Source organism: Suricata suricatta, chromosome 17 (genome assembly GCF_006229205.1).
Source record: "Suricata suricatta isolate VVHF042 chromosome 17, meerkat_22Aug2017_6uvM2_HiC, whole genome shotgun sequence".
Classification (NCBI taxonomy): Eukaryota; Metazoa; Chordata; class Mammalia; order Carnivora; family Herpestidae; genus Suricata; species Suricata suricatta.
The window spans coordinates 55,976,703-55,987,281 of record NC_043716.1 but is presented as its reverse complement, the minus strand read 5'-3'; the positions used below and the strand labels follow the sequence as shown (position 1 = coordinate 55,987,281).

General features: G+C 64.7%; 2 protein-coding genes across 5 annotated transcripts in view; one reads left to right on the top strand and one right to left on the bottom strand.

Annotated features, from left to right (window-relative positions):
* Window positions 1-191: 191 nt before the first annotated feature.
* CENPX (centromere protein X) lies at window positions 192-3,571 on the bottom strand. 4 transcript variants are annotated; one of them, XM_029927878.1, is made up of 5 exons: window positions 3,439-3,571; window positions 1,255-1,306; window positions 1,099-1,152; window positions 723-874; window positions 192-393 (listed from the first exon to the last, which is right to left on the bottom strand). In XM_029927878.1, exons 1-5 carry the CDS (start codon window positions 3,466-3,468, stop codon window positions 271-273), a joined length of 411 nt encoding a protein of 136 aa, XP_029783738.1. In that variant the 5' UTR covers window positions 3,469-3,571; the 3' UTR covers window positions 192-270. The 4 variants fall into 4 exon arrangements, with proteins under 4 accessions (XP_029783738.1, XP_029783739.1, XP_029783740.1 ...); XM_029927879.1 differs by having other exon boundaries at window positions 786-874; window positions 3,439-3,568; XM_029927880.1 differs by having other exon boundaries at window positions 1,241-1,306; window positions 3,439-3,465.
* Window positions 3,572-3,704: 133 nt separating this feature from the next.
* The window catches only part of LRRC45 (leucine rich repeat containing 45), an 8,248-nt gene continuing 1,373 nt past the window's right edge, over window positions 3,705-10,579 (top strand). The window contains exons 1-15 of the mRNA XM_029927100.1: window positions 3,705-4,348; window positions 4,896-4,957; window positions 5,358-5,428; window positions 5,678-5,856; window positions 6,110-6,238; window positions 7,213-7,325; window positions 7,640-7,698; window positions 7,905-7,982; window positions 8,254-8,389; window positions 8,472-8,549; window positions 8,622-8,733; window positions 8,888-8,958; window positions 9,397-9,489; window positions 9,767-9,859; window positions 10,405-10,574. Of these exons, the coding sequence (XP_029782960.1) occupies window positions 4,129-4,348; window positions 4,896-4,957; window positions 5,358-5,428; window positions 5,678-5,856; window positions 6,110-6,238; window positions 7,213-7,325; window positions 7,640-7,698; window positions 7,905-7,982; window positions 8,254-8,389; window positions 8,472-8,549; window positions 8,622-8,733; window positions 8,888-8,958; window positions 9,397-9,489; window positions 9,767-9,859; window positions 10,405-10,574 (1,664 nt within the window). The 5' untranslated portion in view covers window positions 3,705-4,128. The remainder of the gene's footprint in view (window positions 4,349-4,895; window positions 4,958-5,357; window positions 5,429-5,677; window positions 5,857-6,109; window positions 6,239-7,212; window positions 7,326-7,639; window positions 7,699-7,904; window positions 7,983-8,253; window positions 8,390-8,471; window positions 8,550-8,621; window positions 8,734-8,887; window positions 8,959-9,396; window positions 9,490-9,766; window positions 9,860-10,404; window positions 10,575-10,579) is intronic.

Genomic DNA, 10,579 nt, shown 5'->3' with positions numbered 1-10,579 from the left:
GTGCCCCATGTGTGAGGGCTCGGACCTCCCTGGCCCTCGCTGTGGCCCGCAGCAGGGCGCTCGTGGGCGGGCGCGCTTTGGTGTCACCCGTGCACAGGGCTGTACTTCCTTCCTACCGATGTGGAGGGGCGGCCGAGCAGGCTTTGAAGCAACTTGACTTTGGGTAATGAATGGCAACAGGGAGGCGTGCCTGAGGGGCGGCTTCGATTTACTGAGGTTGCCTTGTGAGAACAAATTTATAGCTCAGGGAAGCATCTTCTGAGCAGAGTATCAGATGGCTGAAAGGTTCCGCAGCAGCCTTGACCTGGGGCACCAGGACCATGCGTGGCTCTGCTCCCGGGGAGAGGCACACAGGCCACCTGCTCCGGTGGGCATCCTGCCACTTCCCGGCACCTGTGTTGGGAGGACCCGGCGCTCTCTGACAGCACTGGCGGTGAGGGGGAGACGCCTGCCCCCGTCCCCTTGGCGGCTCCCCCGCCCCGCCCCGTCTGCCGTGCCCAGGGGGTCAGCGGCAAGACAGGATGCCAGGAAGGGAGAGGGCATCTGCAGGGCCCACGGCTCAGTCCTCGGGCCCAGGGGAGGATCTTGGGCGTCAGCAGCTGCTTCCTTGTGTGTAGCCATGGGCCAGGGAGGCATGGGCGCAGGGGACAGTGGGCCGCAGTGGGGGTGGAAGCCCCTAGAAGTCCAGGAGCTATGGGGGGAGAGGAGCACTTAGAACTCACAGGCGAGAGCTTCGCCCCTGCTCCCGGGAGGGCAGGGCCCAGGCCCCACCAGAGGCCGCCTACCAGCTGAGGCAACACCTTCTCCAGCTGGTCCACGTCCACGAGAGCCAGGTCCTCCGCCTGGGCCTGCCGGACACTGCGGATGGCCGCTTCTGCCATGACACAGGAGGAAAATGCAGGGGACGGGGCGGGGGCGGGGAAGCCAGGGGGGCTGCACCTCCCCCAACCCTGTGCAGTGCTGGGAGCGCAGAGGCTGGTGGGAAAATGGGAAAGAGGTGTGTGCGGTTTCCCAGCTGAGAAACACGAGGGGAACAAGGACTGGCCGGGACCAGCCTGGAGGGACGCCAGAGGACACTGCCGGGGCCCCTCAGCTCACCCACAACGAAGATCTTCAGCAGCTCTGCCATGAGCCGCAACGCGTCCCCGCTGACTGCAAGGTGGAGGGGAGCGAGTCAGGATCTGCGCCCCTCCCGCCGTCCCTGTGCCCGGTGGTCCCCCATCTGGCCCTGCCTCCCGACCAGTGCCCGGGAACCTTTGGTCTTGTCGTCCTTAAAATGCAGCTGCAGCAGCTTGCCCACCAGCTCCTAGGGGAGGACAGGCAGCAGTGGTGGGTCAGTGGCCCAGCCCCGTCCGAGGCAGACCCCTTAGGTATTCCGTTCTGGATGCTGGAAAGGCTCCTTTGTCCGGGAGCCTCTCGAAGGTGGGGGACTGGGCAATGAGAAGCCCCCTGTGCCTCCAGGGAGATCAGAATCAGACAGACTCCAACAGGTGGGAGAGGCCCAGGTGCCAACTCACCGCTCCTTGGGCTCCGGCACAGTCCTGCACTCCCGCCCCCGGGCCCCAGGCACTCTCCCCGAGGGGGCCCCTTGGCAGGAGTGTCCACACCACCAACACTGCCTAGCCTGTTCCAGACCCTGCCTTTGGTGCCGGGTCAGCTCCACCTGGGGTCCCTCCCTGGAGTCTACCGCACAGAGCGCAAGGGGATCTTCCTGTCACGCACGGGCACTGCGAACCACACAGCTGGGCAGGGGCGTGGCTGCTCCATCAACAAGCGGTCAGGGTGGACGCGGAGGAGGGGAGTGGAGCCCGGGCATGCCTGCAGGGCCTCCAGACCAACGGGGATGGGGCAAGGGCGGCCCAAGCTGAGACTCCTCAGGGTGGGGGGCCTGAGACCTTAAAGGATGGCACCTCTGCAGAGCTGGGGGTTATGGGCAAAGATGGGTTCTGGGGGCCAAGAGCTCCACTTGGGACACGTTGAATGACAGACACGCATGAGGCACCTAAGCAGAGTGGCTGGAGAGGTGGCCAGAGCTGAGAGAAGAGGCTTCTGGAAGGTCAAAGCTGACGATGAGGATTTGGGGTGAACAAAGGGAAGTTTTGGAGACAGGGTCCCCTCAGCAGAGCTGGGGGGCAGTAGGAGAATGGCAGCAGGTGCCCGGAAATGGGGTGTCGTGCGGGGAAGGTGAGCTGGGGACTTGCCAGCCCTTGACTTTAGCCACAGGAGGTGGTGCTGCTTCACCCAGTGCAGCTCAGCAGAGCCCAAGAGCAGAGCAGAGGGCAGGACGGGGATGCCCTGGGGGCCAGGCTCAGGAGGGTAAGCACTTGCCATAGGGTTCCCCACACCCCAGTAGTGACTGTGAGAACTTGGTGCCACCTGCTGGTCCTTCTTGCTGCTTAAGCAAGAAGGTACCAGGAAGGGCCCAGTAGGCCCTGCTGCTTGTGGACCCCAGGAAAAGCTGAATCAGCAAGACCGCTGCACTGGGGGTGGGGGTGGGGCTGTCCAGACCACTAAAGGAGTTGGCACCAGCTGAACAAAGGAGTAACTCAAACTTGCGGAGGGCAGGACCGCCTATAGGCACTATGGCTCCCTCTGGCCCTGTTCAAAGGTGATGATCACAAGCCCAGCTCTGGCCACAGCCCGTGGGGTGAGGACTCCAGGGTTCTCCAGGGTTGCTGGTGCTCCTCCCTCCAGTAATAATGGGGGGGGGGTGGAGACTCTCATGACCACCACTTTGCCAAGTCACCCCACCCTCAGTGACTTTCCCTAACAGCTTGGGACGCCTGGGTGGCTCAGTCGGTTGAACATCCGACTTCCGCTTAGGTCATGATCTGGCAGTCTATGAGTTCAAGCCCATTGTCGGGCTCTGTGCTGACAGCTCGGAGCCTGGAGCCTGCTTCAGATTCTGTGTCTCCCTCTGCCCCTCCCCTGCTCATGCTTATTCTCTCTCTCAAAAATAAACATTACATTTAAAAAGCACTAATTAAAAAAAACATTAAATTAAAAAAATAATTAAGTGGTTTCAGCTTGGCTCAGGTGAGAGGCAAAGCCCAGGGCTCGTGATAGGGAGCAGGCCACAGGGAAGCTTTAGAGGATGCAGATGGCGTGACTACCTGCGAGCCCGAGCAACCACTACGCAAGGTGGTCGCCGGATCCCGGAGCGCCCGGGGCTGGCGGGCACACGTCTCTGCCCGGTTTCTGCTCCCTCTCGCCGCCACATAGGCTGCCTACTCCACCTTAGGCTACTCGGCTGCAGGACCCCACCCGCGGAGGGCCAAGGGCATGCGGGGCGAGGGTCGCGGCCGGACTCTGGGGAGGGGCCCGCCCTACAAGGCACCGGCGGGCGTCGCAGGGGTGGCTCGGGGTCCGCACGTGAGTCACCCTGGGGTCCCCCCGCCCGGTCCCCGTCCCCGTCCCCTGCTCTGTCGGCCCGCTCACTTTCCGGAAGTCGCCACTAGTTCCTTCCATGCTAGCCGCCCGGACGCGCGCCTCGCCGGGTCCCGAGAGCCCCCAACCAAATTTGTCCCGGGCGCGCCCTACGAAGCCCCGCCTCTGCCCCTCCAGCCAATCAGCCCGGAGCGCGCCCTCCGAAGCCCTGCCCCATGGGCCTCGACGCGTGCCCGCCCCCTCGCCCCTATTGGCCCGTGGCGAGGACCTTCCCCGCAAAGCCTCTTGGGAGTTGCAGTTTGCGCCCGCCCTTCCCGGCTTCCCTTGCTCTTCCTGGATACTGAGGTTTCGCGGTAGCCGCGTCGATCCGCTAATCCGCCGCGGCACGGGGAGGGTCTGGAGCGCGAGGGCTGGGGCCTGGGGCCCGAAGACCGGCCCGCCGCGGGACGTGCCGTCGACGAGGGGTCCTCACCCCCGCCGCCTGGAGCGGCCCCCTGCTCACTCCCTGGCCCTGCCCTCATTCACTCTCATGTACAACCAACTCGGTTTGTCCTCCGTTCCTTGGCTGCTGAGGGCTTAGGAGTCCCTGTGCTCCGCACTAAGCGGCCCGGCACCGTACCCCCAGGGGAGAGGCCCTGCCCTCTTGCCCTCAGAAAGAAGACCTGGGTAGCAGGAGCAGGCTTTCCCTCTGCTTCCCAGGCCCAGCCGGCTCATGGTGAGGCCTGCCCCCAGGAGCATGCCATGGAGGAGTTAGGGCACTCCTACAGCCGTCTGTGCAGGGAGTGTGGGGCCGAGCCCCAGGAAAGTGTCCTGCAGCAACTGCAGGAGCTGCCACGGGGTCGGCTGGATCTGGCCACTCAGAGCCTGACGGTGGACACCTGCAGGGCCTTGGGTGAGCTGCTGCGGAAGGAGACACTGCTGACGGAGCTCATCCTGAGTGACTGCATGCTGAGCGAGGAAGGTGGGCACCCGAGGGCCGGCAGGGGCCAGGGCAGCCCTCGCAGCGTCAGAGTTGGGGTTGGGGTCAAGCCCTTTGCCTCAGGGCAGCATGGACTTGCTTCGTCTGTCCCCGTTTGCTGTGTGTGGCCCACTTCCCTTGGCAGCGCAGAGCTCTTCCATCCATCAGGCTTCCTCCTTGCGAGGTTTCTGCTCTGTGCCGTACGCAGTTAAAGCAAGCCGCGGCGTCCCTGACAGCCGCTGGCAATTGAAACCTGGCAGCAGAGAGCAATTTCTCTTTGCAACAGAGAAATCCTAGCTTCCCCAGACTCGGGAGAGTCCCAGGGTGCTGGCAAGAATGCAGTCAGCACCCTGGCTCTGTGCCGATCAGAGGTCACAGGTGTTTCAGAGCTGACACAGTGGGCAGGGCAGCTGGTTTCGGGCACGGATCCTGACCAGTGATGGCCCCCGGACAGTTGTATCTCCCTCATGCCTGGGAAGCTGAGCTGTCCCAAGCTGGAGCCCATGGGGAGGGGCTCAGGGCACAGAGTGACCACCCTGCTGCTTTACAGGGGCCACACTACTGCTCCAGGGAATGTGTGCCAACACCGTTGTGCGGTTTCTGGATCTAAAGGTGAGCCAGTCTGCACCCAGGGGTGCAGTCCTGCGACCAGAAGGGGAAGGGGGAAGATGTGTGTGTCCTAGCAACCTGAATGTCTGGACGGTGGCCGGACACAGTGTCTATAAGTCCTCTCGGCACACAGACCTCCGAACCATCTTCTGATAGTCTTGATTGCGTGGTGGGGGGCGGGGGCAGTCATTTGAGGTTAGGAATGTGAGTTCCAGAATGTTCACGCAAGCAAACAACAAACCTCCAGGAGGCCCACCCTGGTCAGGGAAAGCACCTTCTGCCCAGAGCTGGCCACCTGGCCTCATCCACTGGCCGACCAGGGCCCTGTGGGGTGTGGACGTGGCATTTGGAGCCCAGTACGTGACGATGGGGAATTACCAGCCTCTTTCTCTTCCTGCCCCAGGGCAATAACCTGCGAGGTGCAGGGGCCGAAGCTCTGGCGAGACTCCTCCGCCAGAACAAAACCATCCAGAGGTAAGATGTGGTCCTGGGGTTGGCCTAGAGGGCACATTCTGCAGCCTGCCAGGGTTCTCTCACACTCTCCTGGCCCGTCGTTTGTGTTTCTTATCCGTCAGTGGGGAGTTGGCAGTCATAAGTCACTCACATGGCTCCAGCTTTTCGGCCGGAGACCTCGACGCCTGCACCTGTCCTCGAGCCCCCCCGGACCCTGTGGCAGCAGGGTGCCCCTGGGGGCCACACGCCTCACGTGCGCCTTCCCTGCAGTCTCACCCTGGAGTGGAACAACTTGGGCACGTGGGAAGATGCCTTCGCCACCTTCTGCGGGGCCCTGGCGGGCAACGGTGCCCTGCGGCAGCTGGACCTCCGCAACAACCAGATCAGCCACAAGGGTGCGGAGCAGCTGGCCCTGGCCTTGACGCGCAACGCCTGCCTCCAGCAGCTGGGTGAGGCGCCTCTGCACTGGCCTTCTCCCGAAGGTCTGCGGTCTGGGGCTGTCGCCCGCTGCTCCCTCGGGCCTCCTGCTGCCTCTGTCCTGTTCGGGAAGCAAGGGGGTGGACAGGTGCTGCCCGGAGGGACCCGGTGAGCTGGCCTCCTGCTCGGTTGGTTTCCACAGCGAGTGCCCTTCCCCCAGAGAAAGCATCCCGGGCCGGGCCAGCCCTCTCCAGGTGCGCGTGGTGACCGAGGGTTTCCTTCCAGACTTGCGCTGGAACGACATTGGCCTCCTGGGGGGCCGGGCCCTGGTGAGCTGTCTGCCCCGCAACAGAACCCTGTGGAGGCTGGAGCTGGTGGGGAATAACGTCCCCGGGGACATTCTCAGAGCCGTGGGTATGGGTGCTCCGGGCTGACGGCAGCTTACACCGCTGGGACTGGGCGTAAAGCTGATTCCCTCAGACAGGCCCCCGCCACCGAGGGAGGGGCAGCTCGGGGCTGGGGACAGGGACGCCTAGGGGCGTCATGAGAGTCACCTACATCAGAAATGGGGAAGAGAACGGAGCAGGTTCCAGGGAAGGAGATGGTGGCGGCGGGCCTGCAGAGCGCTCTCTGCCTTCTGCTGCCCCGAGCCTGCTTACTTTGGGTGCTCACTCTTTAGCTCGTGAGGTGGGGGTCACCTGGGGCTTGGGATCTTGCCCCAATGGCCATGCCAATGGCTTGGTGGCCCACAGATGGGAAGGGGCTTCTCGGAATCTGCCCTGTCCCCCCAGAGTTCGTGGCTACACGTATAAGCTGTGTGGAATTGTGGCCCCCTCCCCTCAGTGACCCCAACAGCCCAACCCCCACCCAATCGGACACTCTGCCACTCCCCGTGGTAACTTGTCCTGCCGGCAGCACAGCCACCAAGGGCCTGCACGGGGCCACCACCTCCTGCTGGGCCTGCCCAGCCGCTGGGTCCCCCAGCATTGCGATCGCCTCTGGTGCCACTTTTGGCTGGCTCCTCTTCAAATCCTGCCGGAATCTTTCCAGAACACAGGAGATGAGTGTGGCATCACATCCGTGCGAGTCACACTGTGGGTTCTGACCTCTGGGGTGGAGCCCAGGAGCCCCAGCATAGCAGCTGTGTGTAGCGACTGGGGGTCTCCGCATGTGCATGTCCCTGCACCGGGTGCCTCCCGGGCTCCTGACCCCACTGTTACCCCCGCCCCGGTGCACTTTCGGGGAGGTCTCTCTGATTTGCGGGGTGAGACTGCCCCCTGCAGTGTTGACTCCCAGGTGACTGACTTCTGGGTGCAGGGCCGGGCTAGCTGTTGGCCGCTCCTGGGCTGAGCAGCCCCCGTCGTGGATAACTCGGCTCTTTCCCACAGAGCAAGCCATGGACCACAACCAGGACCGGCAGACCACCTTCCGGGAGAACCAGGCCCGCACCCGGCTGCTCAGCAAGGAGGTGCAGCACCTCCAGGAAGAGAAATCCAAGCAGGTGGGGCCCCCAGACCCTCCCTCCCTCCCAGCTGCAGGGACAGAGCTCCCCTCGGGCCCCGTGCCACGGCCGTTGTCCCTTCTCCCGCCCGCTGGCACTCCTCTGAGTGGCCAGCACTTAAGTCCAAGATGCAGTCTCGTGGTCTGACCTCCCCCGGCCGGGCGTCCCCTGCGCAGGAGGCCTGTCCTCCCTCGGGCTGAGGCCGGTGCTCTCCTGTTCTGCTGCCTGGGCGGCGTCTGCTCTCCTTCCTGCCTGACCAAGGGGAACGGGCAGGCTCCGGGCCCTGACGCGGCCCTGCCTGGCTCTGTCCCCAGTTTCTAGACTTGATGGAGACGATTGAGAAGCAGCAGAAGGAAATGGCCAGGAGCAGCAGGTGCGTGCAGCCCGGGGGTGCCCGAGACCTGGGTCCCCGCCACCTGCCCACCGGCGAGGTGGCGGCGTGCTCCCCTGGGAAGCCGGCTGCAGGGCGAGGGTGGCGCCTGGAGCGCGGGAGCGGCCTCGGGAGCAGCTCCTGCCACCAGAGCCCCGGGCCCGGGCAGACTCTGAAGGGGGACTTCTGGGGCGTCCCCCTGCTTGTAGGGCGTCGGCGGTACGCACAGAGCAGCTGCAGGAAGCCCTGAACGAGAGGCACTCCGTCATCAATGCCCTCAAGGCCAAGTGAGTGGGGTGGGCCAGGAGTGTGGTTGGAGGGTGGCTTCAGAGCACTTTGGAGATGTGCCCATGGGCAGAAAAGAGTGAGGTAGACAAGCACCTGAGTGCTCCGTGTACAGAGTAGAGGCAGGAAACTGCTGGGCCAGTAACCCCGGAAGGCTTCTTGGAGGAGGTCTGCTCCAGCTGAGGTGAAGAGCAGCTGGCAGAGTGAGAACAGCACTGCCCTGAGAGGCTCGAGGTGAGGCTGGGGCGGGGCCGCTGCTTCCCCCTCAAACAGGCTGCAGATGTCCGAGGCCGCCCTGGCCCTGTCCGAGCAGAAGGCCCAAGGCCTGGGGGAGCTCTTGGCCTCGACGGTGCAGGAGCAGCGAAGCATGGCGGAGAGGCAGGCAGATGAGCACAGGCTAGAGCGGCAGGTGAGCAGGGAGGGCCGGGCACAGGGCGGCCAGGCAGCGCCGGGCAGGGCTGATGGGTGCCCTTGCCCTGCCTCTCCCGCAGGAAGCTTCGGAGAGGGAATCCCAGCTCCTCAGAGACTTATCTGCTGCCCACGAGAAGACCCTCCTTCTGCGAAACCAGGTACGGGCGAGACGGGCCGGGGGCCCCCCGGGCTGGCACCCCGACCTCCTGCACACTGTGCTGGCTTCCCAGGTGGACGAGTTGGAGCGGAAGGTGACAGCCCAGCAGGAGCAGCTGTTCGCGGCCAGGCAGGAGCTGACCAACACGGCGGCCGAGCTGAAGACAAGGGCCATCCAAGCGGAGGGTGGGCTCATGCGGGCCCACAGCCCAGGGGCCTGGAGAGGGGTGCAGGGGGAGCCTGGGAACGAGGCGCCGCCCCTGGCAAGTTCCATCTACCCTTACCCCGCCCCCCCCCCCCCCCCCCCCCCCCCCCCCCCCCCCCCCCGCTGGGCTTGCAGAGCGTCTGGAACTAGAGAAGAAAAGGTCCCGTCAGAGCCTGGAGGACTTGGAGCGGCTGCATGCCAAGGAGGTGCTTGTCAGTGACCCCATCAGGCCAGGCCTCCTGCTGTCCCTGCTGTTGGCCCAGGGCCTGCAGAAGCCTTGGGGCGGCCTGGTGTCCCCAAAGCATGCCCCTGGCTGGGCTCCCCTTGACAGCTTTGGGGTGCCTGGCAGTTCTTTGCCAGCCCGGGCAGATAACACCCAGAAACTCTGGAGCAGGCTGTAGAAAGGAGCCCAGCACAGCTGCCGCGTGCCCTGTGCCTCCCTGTGTGGCACTGGCCTGTGTCCTCCATCCTTGCTTCCTGCAAAGCTGTGTGGGGCAGCCCATTCTCGGGAGGAGCAGTGTCCCCAAGATTTGCCTGCCTCCTGGGATGGAAAGGGAAGCCTCCTACCATGGGTTTGGGGGCGGGCAGGACACACCCGGGCAGCTGGTCCCAGCCCTGCTCCGGCTCGTCCCGCACCTGGGCAGGTGGAGCACATGACTCGCCACTTGGAAGAGAGTGAGAGGGCCATGCAGGAGAGGGTACAGAGGCTGGAGGCCTCACGACTGTCCCTGGAGGAGGTGAGCGCATGCCGATCGGGTGCCAGGCTCTGCCTTTCTCTGGGGGCACCCCTTCTGTGGTTTCAGAACCTCAGCGGGCCCCTGTTCAGGACCAACATCCCTGCGAAGCCAGAGGGACTTAACTAAGGTGGACATGGGAACTCGGGCCGTGGCAGCTCCTGGGGTGCTCTTGGGAGGCTGGTGCAGGGCACCCCAGGCCCAGTGGCTGGGAGGGGCCACAGGGGTCCCTGGCTAGGGGCAGGAGAACAGGCCCAGTGGGTCGCTGTCTGTGGGGCAGGAGCTGAGCCGAGTGAAGGCGGCGGCTCTCAGTGAGCGTGGCCAGGCTGAGGAGGAGCTCATCAAGGCCAAGAACCAAGTCCGTCTGGAGGAGGTAAGCCCGTGGCCAGTCAAGCCTGAATTTCACAGCTTACGGTGCCCACCGAGGAGTGAGGCCTGAGGGGCTGAAGTGCACAGGCCAGACCCAGGCTGTCCATTGGTCCTGTAGGGGAAGGTGGGGGATGGGAGCTCTAGGGGTACGGGGCGGGTTAGAGTCAGCAGGGCACGTGCAGGATCACATCCGACCCCCTCCCCCCCCCCCAGGAGCCACTGTCGGGCCACCCTGGGATGGGGGCACGCAGTCTGCCCGTGTGCGGCTGTGATCGCGTGGCCAGAGCCGGGACTCAGAGGGCAGAACGGCCAGCCCCGGGTGGTGGGGAGTGGGGGCCCAGGAAGGGCACTCTCTGTAGCCAATTCAAGTTGAGCCTGCTCAGGACACACACATATAGTGATATGAGCAGTTTCCACAATGCAAGGGAAAGTTCCCCTTGGGGCAGAGGTGGGGACTCCACACAGGAGCTCAGGGCCAGAGCAGGGGGGCGGCCGGCAGGCCTCTGCCTCTCCTCCCTGTGCACAGCAGCCTCTCTCGGGTGCCCACAGCGTCAGCGCCTGGCTCACCTGGAGGAGAAGCTGCGGCTGCTGGCTCAGGCGCGGGATGAGGCTCAGAGCGCCTGCCTGCAGCAGAGGCAGACGGTGGCCGATGCGCAGGCGCGGGCTGGCCAGCTGGGCCTGCAGGTGGAGGGCCTGAGGCGGCGCCTGGAGGAGCTGCAGCAGG